This window comes from Artibeus jamaicensis, unplaced genomic scaffold, assembly GCF_021234435.1.
Source record: "Artibeus jamaicensis isolate MK-2021 breed Jamaican fruit bat unplaced genomic scaffold, CSHL_Jam_final contig_525, whole genome shotgun sequence".
Lineage (NCBI taxonomy): Eukaryota > Metazoa > Chordata > Mammalia > Chiroptera > Phyllostomidae > Artibeus > Artibeus jamaicensis.
Genome location: NW_026521874.1, coordinates 9,305,094 through 9,323,604, shown reverse-complemented (window position 1 = coordinate 9,323,604; position 18,511 = coordinate 9,305,094). Strand labels below are relative to the sequence as shown.

Here is an 18,511-nt window from a genome sequence, read left to right as displayed (position 1 = left end):
TGCAGCACCTGCTTCCTAGTGATGTGCCCTTGGGCAAGGTCATTTTCACTTCCAACTTAATAGGTGAAACATGGTATCCCACTGTTTCTAAGGTTACAAATATGTCTTTTCATGTGTATTGTTCTTTTTACGTGAACTTCTTGTGCACACTTCATCTTTTTCGGTCGGGTTCTTGACCTTTTCCAGAGTCCTTTATGAATCTATACCCATTTTAGACAAGGAAACAGACTGCTATAATTCCTCATAAATCTTCAGACCATAACTAAAAAAGTACTGTGGTTAGCAAGATACAAGTCTCAAAGAAAACAGTTGACAGAGAGAGTGAATGATTTTAAATACATAAATACAAAATTGTCAAATGTGTAAAGCTTGAGAAAACTGCTAAGGGTATAGAGTGAGTTATTCTGATATACCATTGCCAGGAATATAATCAGAATGATCTTTCTGGGGGATGCTTTGTCCGCATCAGCACTGAAAATGTGGATGTTCTTTGAACTGATTATTTCAATGCTAGGAATTTATTCCACTAAATTACTTGCAAAAAAAATTTTTACACACACACAAAAAGTCTGCTGAAGCAACGTTTGTAACAGCAAATAACAAGAAATAATATAATCACAGTAGGGAATTGGATTCGTTAATTATGAAAACTCCCATAAAACAGAGCATTTGTTCAAAATGACGTGAGCTGTGCTGACCTGTTAACTGAAGATATAAGGCATGGAGGTACAATAGGTGGGGAAAGACAGAGCAAAACTATAACTTTTAAGGGTAAATATGTAAATGTATACTGGTATCAGTATTTACATTTTCTTCTCAAAAAAAAAATTGGCCCCTGGGGGTGAGAAAGGGGAAAAGCACTCTCTTCCTACAGTTTGCCTCGTCTAACCATGTGAATTACTTTTCACGTTTATTTTTAAGGTCAACAGGGTAGCTGTTTTCTTTGCAGCTTTTGTTTCGTAAAATATTTTCCTGAATTTTAAAAGCAATTTATTTTTGGAGAGAGGGGAACTGGAGGCAGGTGGAGAGAGGGAGAAAAATATCGATGGGCTGCCCCCTGCATATCCCCAACCACTAACCTGGCCCAAAACACAGGCAGTGCCCTAACCAGGGATCAAACTGCAACCCTTTGGTTCGCAGGCCAGTGCTCAATCCACTGAGCTACACCAGCCGGGGATAAAATAGTACTTTAAATATGAATTTTATAACCCTACAGTTAAAAAAATACTCTCTACCTTATAAAAAAATTACTCTCTACCTTATCTGCCCCCAGAGGTTACATGAGGCAACATTTGCAAGTTTTTCAGAGTATAGCAGCAAAAGGTGGGACAGAGCCCAGCCTTGCCCAGCACCTGCCAGCCCTGATCAGGATTCCCATCTCCACCAGACCAGGTCAGTGATGCAGACCTTCCAGCTCCTTCCTTTCCTTTTGGTACATCAGTGGAGGTGGGTGATCCATCCACCATCCCCCTACCCTTGGTACTGATTCTATGTGGATTGTAAGTCAGAACAGAGAGGTATGGGCTCTTTCTCAGCAGACTGTTACGGTGTCTGCACCCAACTACACCATGGGGGACCTCTTACAAAAAGCAAAGGTGCTTTCTGGGCAAGAGGACTTGGCAAAAGTTTTATGATTTTTTTAAAACCTCCAACTGAAATGAATGGTCATTCCTTCTACAGTTTAATGGCATTTGTACAAGTGCGGACCCTGTGTATGGTCCCTGAATCAAGTCCCGGTCATTTCGGTGGGTCCAAGAAAGGGGATATTCACCCTCTGAGGTCATCTCTTAATTTTCCACATTTATGAAACTCCATATTCAAAAAGAACAAAATATCTGGAGGCTCGGTTTGTCCACAAGTGTTTTTATTTTTATTCAACTATAAGCAAATGACAGAATTAACACAACATTCAGGAACTCCAGACTGGCTTTTGTTACACCAACGCAGAGTGGTCGATTTAACAGACGGAGACTCATGGATTGTGATAACCTCTCACGCAGCCCTGCCGCTCATCTAGACAGCTGTGCCCCAGCAGGAGAGCGACACTCCCTGCTCCCTGTTGCTCTTTCCAGTGCTGCTCCTTAAATGAGCTGGAGCAGAATACTGACACCTAATAACCAACCCAAGGTGTGCACACACCGGGCGGGGGTTAGTGGACATGCCAGCCTCTGGCTGCCTGGAGAGAGACGGGGCTGTGAAAACATCTCAGAATATGCCACCAGGCACAGTTTTGGATTCGGGCTCACAAAGGCGGAGACAAGGAATCTTTTTTAAAAAAAATCTCCCCTGAAGATTGTTTGATGCTCTGCACTATTACTGTAGACCTGTTCTTCTTACCGAAACTTTTTCTTCTTTAAATTCTGGGTTGCTCTTCTATGAACAATCTGATGACCACATCTCAGTACCAAAATAGCCCCAAAATGGAGTCCAAATTTGATCAAAACATAAACCAGGTTGTGTGACCCTGTACAATTACAAAGGATAGGCAGAAGGAAACATCACCCTACACCACTATCTGCTCAGGTCTCGCCTGTGAGAATGGCAACAGGGAAGAGGAGAAATCTACATGCATCACTGACCTTGAGAACACTGCTGGGGCCCCCGGGGTGATACCTGTCTCCTGGCTTCCCCCTACTTCCCAGACAGCTGCTCATAGAGCTTGGGCACATAGTCGTCCCATTCTGCCTGGTAGCACGTGCCAGCCACTGGGGACCCGAGCTGGTACTTTTTGCGGAAAGATGCCACCTTGAATTTGCCACGGTGGTCTCCAGATCGGTTGCTGAGAATGGGTTCGTCACACTTCAGAGGCCTGTCCTGCTCGTAAACCAGCCAGACGTAGCGGTGGAGGCCTGGAGGGAAAGGCAGGAGGGGAGATGTACACATGGCTAGGCATCTGCACAGACATCACCCGTTTTCACAGTAATGTGCCAACTTGGAGGGACTCGGACTACCCCATTCGTAAGGACACTGAGAACCTGGAAAGACTCAGGTCACTCACCTGCTAAAGATCATCCAGACTCCACTGCATTAGTACAAAGGCCACACCCTGCGTTACAGCCTCTAAGGACCTGTGGGATTTGGCCCTTGCCCACCCACTCCTCCTACAGCTCTCCGCTCCCCGCTCACTGCACCCCGACTCCTGCCCAGCTCCGACAGGAGCTCATCACCAGTCGTTTCCCACCTCTGCCACAAAAGCGCCCCTTCTACTTCCAGCACAGTGACATGGCTACCTAAAACTCCTGCTTTTTAATTTTACCACCTCATTGCAGAGAGAGCCCCACAAAACTCCAGTGTTTGTCTCATTGACCATTATCACCCCAGAACCTACCTGCCTCAGTGCCTGGCACACAGGAGGTGCTAAAAACTATGAGAAGCAGATGAAGGGCACCAGCCAATCACTGACCAGGTGCCCATCCCACCACAATTACACCTGCACGGGCTAAAGGGGGGCATTATCTTTCTACCACCAGAACTTACTTCCCTGGAAGACAAGAGACCTGGCTGGAAAGAAATGGCCCAACTCACTTCAACTAGCTAAGTAGCGAAGACCATTTGAAAATGAGCCAGCAGGTGCCCTAGGAACCCCAAAGCATTAGGTACTGGACACAAACAGGTGCCATGAGTTGCGTTTTTAAGCAAATTAGGTATCTGCACACCCGCGTTTACTGCAGCTTCGTTTGCAATAGGGAAGAGGTGGAAGTAACACAAATATCCACTGATAAATGCATGGATAAACAAAACGTGGTATGCACACACAACAGACTGTTATTCAGCCTTAAAAAAGATCCTGTTACGTGCTACAACATGGATGACGTTTGATATGGAACTACATGAATCTTAGATGGATCTTCTGAAACTTTCATACACTGCTAATGGGAGTATAAAATTTTTCCATCATTTAGGAGAATTCTTGGGTAACTTCTATGACCCAATAATTCTACTCCTAGGTTTTGCCCAAGAAAAATGAAAACCTGTGCCCACAAAATGACAAGAATGTGTACAGCAGCCTTAGTCTTAATACCCAAACACTGGAAACAGCCCTAATGTCCATTCACAGGAAAATGGCTACACAAATTGTGGTATATTTGCACAGTGGAATACCATTAGCAATAAAAAGGAATGAATTACTGCTACTAATAACACGTGGATGAACCCCCGACATTATCTCAAATGAAAATGATTAATCACCAAAAACAAATGCATACCGTGTATCATTTATATGAATATGAAAGTAATCTACGGAGACAGGGGTCAGAAAATGGTTAATGCTGGGAAAAGTTAACTTAAAAGGATGTGTACATCCACCAATATTCACTGTCTACACATTTACAATCTGTGTTTTATTACACGTAAGTTATACCTTACTAAAAGAATATGAAGAGAAGGAAAAGGAAAAAGAAAGTAAGTTCCTAAGGCTTTTTTTGTTAATGAGAACACAGCTTCTACTTGAGGGAATTGCTTTATTCTCCAAGGTGTACTCTCATAATTAAACTGCCTCATTTCATAACTGCCCTAGAGAACTTAATAGAGCCTTGAGAAATATGTACCTTTATGTTCCTTTATGAGCGCATGAGAAGGCTGAAGCCACCCCGAGCTTCTGGGATCTACAGATAAGACAGGAGTCTATGGCCAACTGTCCTCCTCAGGGGCCTTCTTGTACCTCTGCAGACCAACTCGTGGCTGGACGACACGTACAAAAGCTAGAATACTGCCACACTCCACCAACCGCTCCCTCCTTGTCTCACATGAGCCTGGGTGACATTTATCTAACTTGGTCTACATGTATAACATAGTACAATACAACGTATGTGTGTGTCTCCAACAGAGTTCTTAATCTTCCACATGTATGAAAGACACCGTGCTAGATTTTTGAGAGAAAAGGAAGCTATAAAGAGATAAATAATTTTTAATAACTAATTTGGAAACCATGATCATTTTTGACAGCTTTAATGGGAATTAAAAGCTCAAAGATCCCACAGAGCCAAGGCAGAACACGGAACTTAGGTGATTTAACTGCGTTCACGCCACATGCAGCCCCTCTCTAGGAAGCTATCTCAAGCATACATCTCCTCACAGACCTCTCTGCTTACTAAAGGCTTAAGAGCTCAGCAGCAACAATAACCTAGTCCATCTAACCAGAACCCAAGGTTCTAGCCACCTAACGACTGCCTTGGGGGTGAACTGCACTGCCTGAAACCTCCACCAGGGTAAGGGTTCTCTTAAATACAAGAATAAAGCTCTAAGAATCAGACTAAAATTTGCAGCATATTAGGCCAATCCTAATGTGTACCCAGGCTCCCCTCCCACCGCCCCCTCAAAGCAGCCTTTACTGACCTGTGCCCTTAGGAGGCCCAGAGCCCACATAATCGGAGAGAACTGTACCACTGCCGATGTCGTTGCCCTTCATGTTGACCACCAGGAAATGGTGCCATTCCCTGTGAGAGAATACAGGCCCATCAACACCACAGGAAGTCAGTGCACACTCACTGCGCCGCCAGCAAAGGGGCATGACGCCCGCGTTCTGGGCCAGGATACAGCGAAGAAACAGACAGTTCGCTTTCTTGGTCGCGCAAACCTCAGGTGCCTGCAGAAGAGAGGACCCAGCACCTCCCTCCCTCTGAGACAGACTAGAGCAGGGGCCAGCAAACTTCCTGTGAAGGGCCGGACAGTCAATGCGTTTGGCTTGGCAGTCCACACTCAGTCACCACACCTCCACGTCCTGGCTGGAGCGCGAACGCAAAGCTACCATGGCTGTGCCCCAGCAAACCTTGTTTTGTGGGCAATGAAATTGGAATTTCATTCAATTTTCGGATGTCACAAAGTATGCTTCTTTCCATTCCCTCCCCCCCCAATTCTTAAAAAATGTAAAAACTATTCTTAGTTCATGGGGCTGTACTTAGAAACAGGCCTCAGGCAGATCTGGCTCTCAGCTAACATTTCTAGTCTCCTGCTCTAGAGAGTAAAGAGACCAGAAATGTGCACTCAAGCTAAAGCATGTATGTGAACATCCCAAACCAAGTGTACCACCAACAGCATGTCCAGGGGAAGACTAACAAGTGCAAAGAAGCACCAGCTCCTATCTGGATGACCTGCAGTTCCCCAACTTGCCTATATTTGGGGTCCTTTCGGCTCGGAGCATCCGGGTCTGTCAAGACCAAGGTATAGAGTTTACTTGCATCGAGGCCATCCCATGTAATACTGGTGGGCCGGTTCTTAACCTGCAAGAAGGAACCAGCTGAGTTACAAAGCCAAAAATGCTAAAGAAACCAACACTCAGGTTCCCAACAGAGTAGATTATTAATAAAAGCTGAAGTGTATCTATGCAACTAAGAGCCAGGAGCTGAAGTTTAGTACACTCTTTACATTATTTATTTTAGTCCCAACAATAATACTACAAACTTGGTCTCCCAGCGTGTTATTCACAGAAAGAGTTGGGGTCAGGATTTCAACCCTGGTGCCGACTGAGTCCTCTTAACAATAACTTTACAAGATCTGGAATGACAGGGTCTCCAGATGTGGTGACCAGGAGGTCACCTGGGGCCTGCTAAAATGAAATCATAATTAACTGGATACTTCCAAGTGCACAGAAAACAAGAAGGCCAGACGTGGACAGTGGAAATGGGAAAAAGGAGGCTGAGAGATGGGCACTTCATAATAAAACGACCAAAACAAAAAAAAACAACCAAAACAATAAAAGCGTCACAGGCCGCAGTTGTACTGACACCACTGTCCCAGAGCTACGGACCAACAACTCACAACGGTGTCAGGCACTCTGGTTTCTCCAATTTCAGCCTCCAGGACCTGGTCCCACCTCCACCACCAGCGTCAGCGGTCAAGGCCTGTGGCCCTGGAGCCGACCAGCTGCACAAATCAGCATCAGGTCCCTGACCGCTAAAACAAAGAAGTCCTTACTGGGCACTGATAACCACTGTTACATAATGCGTCATATGTCCTCGGGTGGGGCGTTTGCTCCCTAAAATCCGGAGACTAGAGAGGAGGCTCTGGGGAGGCGTGGACTACCAAGGCCAACTGGCTCCTGGGCAAGGTCCCCTTCCTAGTCCCTGCCCTCACTTCTGCGATCCTGGCTGATGCCGGGCCTAGAACCCTGCCCGGGCCTAGAAGTCCTGTGAAAGTGGATTAATTACTCCCGCAGGCCGTGCCCTGCCCCTAGGCGCGTAATTCCCAGGGTTACCCTGGGCCGGCAGCATGCGGCCCAGGACCCCACTCCCTCAGTGGATCGGGCGCAGGCAGGCAGGCTGGAAAGTCCGTACAACCTCCGCCCAGTCCCTGGCCCGACGGCCTGCAGCCCCCCACCCCCACCCAGCCCTAGTGTACCTGGGTGGGCGTCAGCACTTTGCCCAGCTCGTCAACCTCCACCCCGGTGTATTTGACCTGCAGCGGGTGCTGCGGCCGTTCTTCCACTTCCTGCAGGCACAAGGACCCGGACCACTGGCTGATGTCCACCGGCATCGCGGGGCGAGCAGAAGGGAGCACTATTGGGGAAATACTGCAGACCAGGCGCAGATCAACAGTACAGACTCAGAGCGGTCCACAAACTGGCCAAAGGTGGCGCGAGCCCCAGTGCAGGGGGAACGCATGCGCAGGTGCCACCGCCCCCATCCCCCGCCATTCTGCTCTCTGATTGGTAGCACGCGGTGGCTCGAGCTCCGTGGCCAATGCTGCTGGCTTTGCCTTTCTTTTTGCCCGGAGGGAATCTGCAACCCGTGGTTCCCGAGTTCCCCAAAGCTGTGGCTCGGCTTCAAAGGCAATTGTTTCAAGAAATGCAGTTGAGCTACCTTTGATTTTCTTTTTCTTTTTTGCGTGATTCATTGTACCAGTTTCTAAATTCAGAAATGCTAAGGCCTTGCTTTTCTACTGCATTTCCTAAAACAAGCTGGATTGCACTAGCCTCCCCGTGATTTCGCGCATGCTCACTTGTGTCAGTAATTGCCTGGTGGAAGGGCCTGAGCGAACTTTTGAGCATTTTTCTCTAGGGACAGGCACAATGGTATTTGATTCTCAAGTACACAGCTTGGCCCAGGCAACCTTCTTAGGAAATGGTTTTGTAAAGCCATTATTATTCCTATTCTGTGGTCACTTGGCTCTGTCTCTACCACAACTGTTCTCTCACTGTGGCCACCGAGTGGTTTCTTTTTGCTAAGTATAATGGAACTAGTTGATAATCATCAGATTGGATCTTAAGACAGCCTTTGACATTGATAGCTTCCCCCAGGGAATAAAAAGTCTGTTATTTTCATTTCTTTTGTTATATTTATTTGTTTATTTATTTTACAATTTTTTTAATTGTTTTTCAAGTACAGTTTTCTGCCTTTTCCCCCCACCCTTCCCCACCACCCCAGCCCTCCTGGCCTTTCCACCCCCCTTGTTGTCCACATGTTCTTTTTTAATGGTTCCTGTAAGCCCTTCACCCTTCCCCCCTTCATCCCCTCCCCTCTCCCTTATCACTGTCAGCCTGTTCTCAATTTCAGTGTCTTTGGCTATGCTTTGTTTGCTTGTTCATTTTGTTGATTAGGTTCCTGTTAAATGGTGAGATTATATGGTATTTGTCTTTCATTGCTTGGCTTATTTCACTTAGCATAATGCTCTCCAGTTCCATCCATGCTGTTTCAAAGGATAGGAGCTCCTTCTTTCTTTCTGTTGTGTAGAATTCCATTGTGTAGAGGTACCGTGGTTTTTTTATCTATTCATTTACTGATGGGTGCTTGGGTTACTTCCCACACTTGGCTATTGTTAATTGTGCTGTTAATTGGGGTGCATAAATTCTTTTGGATTGGTGTTTCAGGGTTCTTAGAATATAATCCTAGCAATGGAATTGCTGGGCGGGTCAAAAGGCATTTCCATTTTTAGTTTTCTGAGGAAGTTCCATAATGTTTTCCTCAGTGCTTGCACAAATCTGCAATCTCACCAACAGGGTAGTAGGGTTCCGTATTCTCCACACACTCTCCAACATTTGTTGTTTGTTGCTTTGTTTATGATGGTCATTCTGATCGGTGTGAAGTGGTATTTCATTGTGGTTTTAATTTGCATCTCTCTGATGGCTAGCGATACTGAGCATCCTTTCATATGTCTCTGGACCCTCTGTATGTCCTGCTTGGAGAAGTGTCTGTTTAAGTCCTTTGCCCATTTTTTAATCAGGTTGCTTGTCTTCTTAGAGTAGAGTCATGTGAGTTCTTTTTTTTAATTTGTAAGTTTTATTTTATTAATTTTTAAAATATATTTTATTGATTATGCCGTTACAGTTGTCCCATTTCTCCCCTTCATTCCCCTCCACCCTGCACACCCCCTCCCCCACCATTCTCCCTCTTCAGTTTATGTCCATGTGTCACAAGTTCTTTAGATTCTATATTTCCCATACTATTCTTGCCCTTCCCCTTGTCTATTGTCTACCTACCATCTACGCTACTTATTCTCTGTACCTTCTCCTCCCTTCTCCTTCTCCCACTCCCCTCTTGCTAACCTCTATGTGACCTCCATTTCTATGGTTCCACTCCTGATCTAGCTGCCCTCTTAGTTTGCTTTTGTTTTAGGTATGGTTGTTAATAACTGTGAGTTTGCTGTCCTTTCCCTGTTCATATTTTTTATATTCTTTTTCTTAGATAAGTCCCTTTAACATTTCATATAATAAGGGCTTGGTGATGATGAACTTGAATTGGATCTTATCTGAGAAGCACTTTATCTGCCTTTCCATTCTAAATGAAAGCTTTGCTGGGTAGAGCAATCTTGGATGTAGGTCCTTGCATTTCATGACTTGGAATACTTCTTTCCAGCTCCTTCTTGCCTGGAAGGTCTCTTCTGAGAAATCAGCTGACAGTCTGATGGGAACTCCTTTGTAGGTGACTGTCCCCTTAGCTCTTGCTGCTTCTAGGATTCTCTCCTTCATTTTAATCTTGGCTAATGTAATGATGATGTGCCTTGGTGTGTTCCTTCTTGGGTCCAATTTCTTTGGGACTCTCTGAGCTTCCTGGATTTCCTTGAAGTCTATTTCCTTTGCCAGATTAGGGAAGTTCTCCTTTATTATTTGTTCGAATAAGTTTTCCACTAGTGGCTGTGCCTTTCCCCCTTCTGGTACCCCTATAATTCGGATGTTGGAGCGTTTAAAGGTTCCTAACCCTCTCCTCACTTTTTTGAATTCTTGTTTCTTCATTCTTTTCTGTTTGGTCATTTTTTTCTTCCTTCTGGTCCACTCCATTGATTTGAGTTCTGGTTTCCTTCCCATCACTATTGGTTTCCTGTGCATTTCCCTTCATTTTACTCAGTTTAGTCTTCATGTGTTCCTCTAATTTGTGACTAAAAGCAGCCAGTTCTGTGAGCATCCTGGTCACCAGTGTTTTGAACTGTGCATCTGATAGGTTGGCTGTTTCTTGGTCATTTAGCAGTATTGGCTCTGGGGCTTTGAGCTGTTCTTCATCTTGAGCCATAATGTTTTGGTCTGTTCCACTGTTACATATGAGGGGTGGAGCCTTAGGTGTTCACCAGGGCGGGGTGATCCAGTCGCTGCTTTGTGATGCTGTATGTGGGGGTGGGGTCGTAGAGGGGCAATAGCATTTGTTCTTTCTCTCAGATTTCGGTCCCCTTTGCTGCTTCCTGCAAGCAAATTGGGCCCTTCTTGTGCTGGTTCCTGGGTGTGTGGGCTTGTGTACCCTCTAGGACCCTGTGGGTCTCTCCAACAAACTCTCTGTGAGCCTGGGAGCCTCTCCCAGCACCTCGACCCCCAAAAGTTTTTCCAATTGGTGCTTTTAGGCTTTATTTCCTGTCGCTGGGGCCCTGGTTTGCGCAGTCTGTCTCACTGCTTGCTCCTTTGCCTGGGTATTCTGAGTGTGAATATGTGACTGCGGTCAATCAGCCGTCTTGCACCCTCACTGGGTCTGCCCGTTGCCATCTCAAACCTGGGATCCGCTAAGCGCCACCTTCACACTGGGTCGGTCTGGCCACTTTTTCCCCCTGAGCAACCCCACTCTGCCAGCCGCTGACTCTGCCCCTCTTACCTGTCTGGCTGAATGGTTCCTTGTTGTCGGGCTTCCGTACAGTTCAATTTTCTGTCTGTTTTGGTTGTGTTTTTGTTACTAAAACTTTGTTGTCTTTAAACCAGGTTGTGCGAGGAGGTACACCTCCATCTTGGCCGTCATGTGAGTTCTTTATACATTTTGGAGATCACACCTTTGTCTGAGGTATTATTGGCAAATATGTTTCCCCATACGGTTGGTTCTCTTTTCATTTTAATGCTGTTTTCTTAGCTGTTATTGTTTTCACTTCTTATTAGGAATTAATTCTAGCTCGTGGTAGAAAATTCAGAGAAAAAAGTCAAAGAAGTAAAAAAAAGCCATTTTTATTCCACTACTTGGATATAAACAGCATTAACAATTTTTAATATCTCTTTCCAATAATAAAACTAGGAGCATAGATACTATTCTGTTTATTCACAAAATAATTCTTATACTCTACCATTTTACCATATCTGTATTAAATTGCCAGATATATACTTTTTTAAAATTGATTTTTAGAGAGAGAAACATCAGATTTGTTGTTCCACTTATTTATGTATTCATGGGTTGATTCTTGTGTGTGCCCTGACTGAAGATCAAGTCCACAGCCTTGGGGCTATCAGAACGACGCTCTAACCAACTGAGCTAGGGCCTAAGCAAACTTCTTCTTGTTGGATATTTATGCTGTTTTGTTGTTTTTTCCTTTACCATATATTGCTGAAATGAACATATATATTTAAACACTTGGTGGGTAGTAGTTTTATGAAAATTTTATTAGATAGGGACTAGCTAGGTAAAAGAATATGTATTTTATGGGGATAAATCACAGCTAGTTCAGTGTCTAGTCAAGTCCCAATTGGAAGCAACTTCTTTCAGACAAAGCACTGATATGATTATGGGTTCTTTCCATCATTTGTTCTATAAATGCATTTTTTGAGAACCTTGTGAATCTCCTACACTCATGAAATGTATAGACCCTCAGTAGAGAGAAACAGTGATCAAATGATAGTTGATGAAGTAAAATTACAAAGCGACAAATGCCAAGGAGAGAGCACAGGCCAAGGTTGTTGATGAGCCTCAGAGAGCAACCAGAATGGGCTCTGCAGCTTCCTCCCCACGTGACCTCAGGAAAGCTACCTTCTGGCTCAGGGCAGGGGTGATACTTTGAGGAGATAGGTAATGCAAAACCTCTTGGGAAAGGTGGAAAGAAATTCCAGATGTTTCCGCTCCTGGCTACCATCTTGCCCCTTTCCTACCCCAACAAACAAAGGGGCAACAGGTCTATGAAATCTACCTCTTTAATGCCCCTCCAAAGGGCCCACTTCTCCATGGCCTTCCTCCCAAGCCCCCACGTTCCCAGTACTGTCTCTGGTAGTCCTCTCCCTGGCCGCTGCCTCCAGTTTTGCTTTCTAGTCCATCTTTCTCACACGTGAATCAGGTCAGTCTATACCTCACCCCTCCCATTTCCCTACAGCCCTCTCTAGCTCCCCATTGCCTCAGGATGAAATCGAGACCCTTGATAAGGCCCTGTGGACTTCTCCCACCTCCCTTGCATTCTTTTCTCCCAAGGTCCTAAACTTCTTTCCATCTGATTTGTCTTTCTACCTCTGGGACTTTGCACATGCTGTTCCCTCTTCCTGGAACATCCTTCCCCTCATTCCTCTTTCCCCTCAACCCTCACTGTACTCTTATCCCAGTTCGCCTGCACTCATCTCAAAGATCACTCCCACCTTCTTCCATCCATCAAGACTGGGAAAATGCTCTGCTCTCTGCATCTACACCTATTCTGTCCTTTCTCTTTCCTCATATTCAGAGCACTTGGGATTACAAGTTTATCATCTGAAACACACCACTGCCCACTTGAATATAAACTTCATGAGGGTTATCTCTTGTGTTCACTGGACTTATCCCTAGCACTTAAAATAGTGCCTGGCGTACTTGGTACATGACAGTGTCATCAATATAAGAAAATAAATGAATTTTTAAACACAGCTTGTCAGTTTTAGGTTCATATCACCAAAGCTTAACTTTTTGGTGAAAATGTCACCTTCCAAAAAAGGCCATTTCACCTGTAATTCCAATGTCAACAGCACCTCCTTAATTATCAGCGGTTGGAGAAAGCGGAACACCTTTCCTCTCACTGTTTATATTAAACAGCTCTCATTAAATGGTCGTGAGATAGTAGATGCCATCCTGTGAGCTGTGTGTTAAAAAAAGAAAACTATTTGGTCAGAAATGATGGTTGTAGCTTCATAGAAAATGCTCAGAAAGAGATGTTTTAAAGACTTGCTTTGAGCTATTCTCTGCCACACTAAGCACAGAAGCTCATTGGATGTTTGGGAGGTGGGAGGAGCTTCATGGAGAGCCTATGGGGTACAAAGTTCTTAACGTGCATTGTTTAGCCACCTCAGCTGTCTTTGAAAGGCAGTATTTATGCTCCTTGCTGCTCAGGGAGTGATTGGGACCATCTGGGTGTGTCTGCACCTTTTTCTGTCTCTATTCACCCTGGGCTGCTCTCTGCTGTCTCCACTGAGGAGAGAGAACTGGAACCACTTCCACTAAAACAATGGTTGGAAACAAGCAAACCCTATCTCTTGGGTGCCTACTGTGTGTGGGTCAGCATGCTCTGATACTGACCACTGCTGCTCACTGAGTGCATGCTGTATGCATTCCAATAACGTCCATGCCATTTACCAAGCGCCTACTGAATAAATGTATGTGCCGATGACAACCGTTACTATTTACTGAGCACCTGCTGTGTGCAGGTCAGAGTGCTCCAATGAAGAAGGCTAGCAATGTTACATCTGCCACACACCAGGCTGACCGAAGGCCTTGACACTGAGCATTTTATTTTGTCCTCACACCAAGCCAATGTGGGAGGTCCTGCTTTATTCCTGTTTTATAGGTAAATAAGAAACTGAGGCTTGGAAAGGTATAGGTAGCAAAGCAGGATGAAAGTCTGCCTAGTTCCAAAGGCCAGATGCCAAGTTCTTAAGCACACCCTCGCCAGGAGTGCTGGGAATAGAGGCCGACACAGGCCCTGCCCTTCAGAAAGCTCTCTGCTAGTGACAGTGTTAAATGGTGAGTCACCAGGTAACCCCGCGTGGCGACCCTGAGAGTGCACCTCTCAGATCAGACTGGTGAGAGAGAAATCTGGCAGGGCCCCAGCTACTGTGCTCTGCTTGTAAGTCCAGGGCCACTCTGGCAGATCTGCTGACACCTTCATTTTAACCCAGTGAGCCCCAGTGAGACCCACTTCAGACTTCTGGCCTCTGGAAGTCCAAGGTAATAAATTGGTGTTGTTTTAGGCCACTGAGTTTGTAGTAATTTGTTACAGCAGCAGTAGGAAACTAAGACAGCATATGATGTATCCTAAGCCTCAGCCTCAGTTTCCCCCTCTCTAAAATGGGTTTACTAACACCCCTGAAATGATCATTGTGAACACCGAATGAAGCACAGAAGATGTGCTTCAGGCATAGCCTGGCATCTCCAAGTGGGAGGCTATTAATGTTATTACATGTACATTGTATAAAGCTCATAAATGTAAATAAACAAACATAAATTAACTAATAGAGACCTTTAATAAGCTTACCACCCCAAAGCAATGAATACCTTGCTGTATTTCCTTCCAGATTTCCTTCTATGTATATAAATGTGAATATGCATATATGAAAATATGTACTATTCAGTACAAATTGGGTCCAGTTATACATGTTGTACAATTGACCTTTCTTCACTCCCTCTTGTTATACCTATACATAAAGTACTACAGCAATATTTTTAAAAGATGTTATTGGTTTTTTTTTTTAGAGAAGAAAGTGAGGGAGAAAAACATTGATCACTTCCCCAACTAGGGACCTGGCCCACAACCCAGGTATGTACCCTGACTGGGGATCGAACCAGCAACCTTTTGGTTCACAGATTGACACTCAGCTCACTGAGCCACACCAGCCAGGGCACCACAGCGACATTATTAATGGCTGCACAGGATTCTATTGTGTGGATTGTCACTTGTTTACAAAGGCAATCCCCCATTTAGCAACACTGAAGGGGTTTTCACTGTTATGCTCTGGAAATATCTCTATAATATGTATTCTTTTACATGCACCTTACAAGTACGTACTTGGTCGCTTGTTTTCTCCTTAGGATAAAATCCTAGAAGGGGAGTTCCTGGGTCGAAGAACATTCATGTTTTGAGTTTGGGATACCAGATTCTGCATTTGGAGGGCCTTCTGTGGCTGATCAATTTTTAAGCCAAAAGGGAACCTAGTGATCCACCAGGTTTACCGTCTCATTTGATTCCAAACCTTTCTACCGCCACAAAGTTGTATTTATTTTCATGTTTCTGACAATAGATGTAGAACTCGTGACTCACATTTCTTTTTTTAACGACTGCCTTGTATGACGGCGTGGTGAATTGTTTAGTCATGCCTTTGTTGTTAGGGCCGAGAGACGTTTCTCACTTACCCCTCCTCTGACAGCTGAGACATCTGAAGTTCAGAAAGTCTCAGGGACCTGCCGAGGCCGACGTCCAGCCCAGAAGAGAACCTGTTTGGTCTGTGGTGGGAGCTCTCTGTGGAGCTGGGAGCAGGTCTGGGCAGAGGCAGGGGCACCCGGGAGGGAGCGTCTACCAGCCGGAGCTGAGCAGCCAGGTGCTCCCACAAATGTCTCCACAAAGTCTCATTTTCATGCAGAAACCAAGACGTGCCCTAAAAATCCAGGTAAAGACCCAGCTCTGGGGGAGTTTAAGGGCATATTGCAGATGCTCAATATTGACTGATTACGCAGAGCACACTGTTCATGTACAAAGGATGTGGGAGAGCAAGTTTTAGAAAGAAAGAAAGAAAAGAAATGTTGTATCCGTTGGCACACCTCTGCCAGGGACCCTCTTACTTGCCTTTCTGGGTTGTTAATTTGTGTGTGTGTGTGTCTAGGCGGGGCTCTGCTGTAGGTGGTGCTGGGGGAGGTTGCCATGAAGGAGCCTGTAAAACCACAGGATGTTTTTGTTTGTTGAGTGAGGGGAGGAAATTCACTGATGTGGTTATTTAGTGGAATGGCTTCATTCCAGTTTTACTGGGTCGTGCTTCTGCTAGAGAAAGTGTTTCATAAGGGAGAGCAGGACAAAAATAAAGCTCCATCCTATGGCCACAGTTCAGGAGCAGTGGTCGAGGCCATGCCAGTGACTTGGAACTCTGACTCCAGGGGACCCAGGAGCTGGCTGTTAGCCAAGGGTCTGGACTGAGACATTGTTCTAGAAATTAACCTCCCACTGGTCTCCAGGAGTCCAGTTGTTGGATTTTTTATATTGAGAGTTTTTGCTTTTCCTCTATGAGAATGTCAAAGCGTTTTTAAAAACTTTTTATATTCTTACAGGTATTCTTGGCATAAAATATTTTTAGGAAAGAGTTAGGCACAAAATCAACTTTAAAAACAAGCAAATTCTAGGTCCTCAAAAACATTACAAATAGATTAATATCTGATCCAGAAATTCTACTTCTGGGTATAAATCCCAAAGAGTGGAAAACAGGGTCTTAAAGAGATGTTGGCTCATCATATTCACAGCAGCATCATTCACAATAGCCAAGAAGTGGCAGCAGCCCGAGTATTCATCATCAATGGATGGATGGATGAAGAAAGAACTTGAGGGGATGGGACAGAATATGGGGAAAGTCTTCCCTAATGGAGGATGTCTAGGGTTACCCCAGCACAATGCTGGGGCATAGTGCATACTCAGTAAACACTGGTTAAAGAGTGAATGAATGGATGGGACTTTGGAGGTGGGCCTTCCCATGCTACCACAGCAGTGGCTTGTTAGCATTGGGTATTTATGTGGGGAGTCGCAGAAAAGAAACTGCCAGACGTACATGGTCTGTCCATAAAAAGTCCAGCCATTGTTAATAAAACAAGAATAGCTTGTGCGACATTGATGTAACCTGGCAGCCAACAAGAGCCTGGAATGCACTTGTGTGAACAATGACAACTTCAATTTACTAGTCAGCGGGGGTGGCACATGCCACTGAGTGAGCATGTGTACTGTGTGGTCATCACATTCAAAATGACTGAATGAGTAGAGCAACAAATCTGTATCGAATTTTGTGTTAAGCTTGAACATTCCTTTGTGGAAACTATTCGGATGATTCAGAAGGCCACAGTGATTGGCAGCTTCATCACAACAATGCGCCTGCTCATGGCATCTTGTGCAGAGTTTCAGCAAAACATCAAGTCACCCAAGTGACTCAGCCCCCCTGCAGCTCCGATTTGGCATCCTGTGACTTCTGACTTTTTCCAAAACTAAAACCAGCTTTGAAAGGGAAGGGATTTCAGACCATCGATGAGATTCAGGAAAATACGACAGGTTCAGAGAGGCTGGCGAGTGGGAGAACTGCGTGAGGTCCCAAGGTGCCTACTTTGAAGGGGACTGAGGTGTCATCATCCTGTATACAGTGTCTCTTGTATTTTGTATCTTCTTCAATAAATGCCTCTATTTTTCATATTATGTGGCTGGATAACTTCCGGACAAGCCTCATACGTATCATAGAATATTATTCGGCCTTAAAAAAAGGAAGGAAATCCTGTCATTTGCTACAACGTGGGTGAAGCTTCAGGACATTATGCTCAGTGAAATAAGTCAGTCACAAAAGAACAAATATTATACGATTCCACTTCTATGAAATACCTAAAATAGTCAAATTCCTAGAGACAGAAAATAGAATAGCGGTTGCCAGGGGCTGGGGAAGAGGAGAGAATGGGGAATTGTTTGTTTAATGAGTATAGGGTCTCCATTTTGCAAGATGATAAAGGTCTGAAGACTGATTGTACAACATATGAATGTATTTGATGCCACAGAACTATACATTTTAAAATGGTACCATGGTAAGTTTTGTGGTATGTGCATTTTATCACAATTAAATATTAAAAAAAAATAAAACCAAGCATATTGTAGTACACACACACAAAAGAATAGTATTCAGCCTATCAGAAGGAATGAAGTTCTGACGCATGCTACAGCGTGAATGGACCTTGAAAGCATTGTGTTCAGTAAAAGGAGCCAGACACGAAAGGCCTCATAGTTTGATTTATATGAAACATCCAGAGTCGGTAAATTCGTAGACACGATGCAGATTGGTGGTCACCGGAAACGAAAGGAGGAGAGAATGAGGAGCAACTGCTTCATGAGCATGGGGTTTTATTGAGTCGACGAACATACCGTGGAACTAGATATGTGTGGTGGCTACACAACATTATGAGGCTACTAAATGCTAGTGAACTGTTCCCTTTGAAGTGGTCAGTTCTGTGTTATTTCAGTCTCACTTTAATTTTCTTAAAGCAAATTCTAGAAGTCACAAGCAAAAAATGTTTGCAGGCTCAGAGGTTATTTGAGGGATTACTTTACAAACAGCACATCCTTTCAGAGACTGGGAAACAGAAATGAACAGATTAATACGTGTAAACACTGGTGTTGCTCTTGCCAGCACCCATTTCTCTTTCTTCAGTTAGTATCACCCCAC

The 18,511-nt window shown here is 44.6% G+C and overlaps 1 protein-coding gene across 1 annotated transcript; it reads right to left on the bottom strand.

The window, feature by feature from the left end:
• Window positions 1-1,843: 1,843 nt before the first annotated feature.
• Window positions 1,844-7,597, bottom strand: PEBP1 (phosphatidylethanolamine binding protein 1). The gene is made up of 4 exons (XM_037156241.2): window positions 7,336-7,597; window positions 6,109-6,218; window positions 5,335-5,435; window positions 1,844-2,849 (listed from the first exon to the last, which is right to left on the bottom strand). Exons 1-4 carry the CDS (start codon window positions 7,468-7,470, stop codon window positions 2,632-2,634), a joined length of 564 nt encoding a protein of 187 aa, XP_037012136.1. The 5' UTR covers window positions 7,471-7,597; the 3' UTR covers window positions 1,844-2,631.
• Window positions 7,598-18,511: the final 10,914 nt, after the last annotated feature.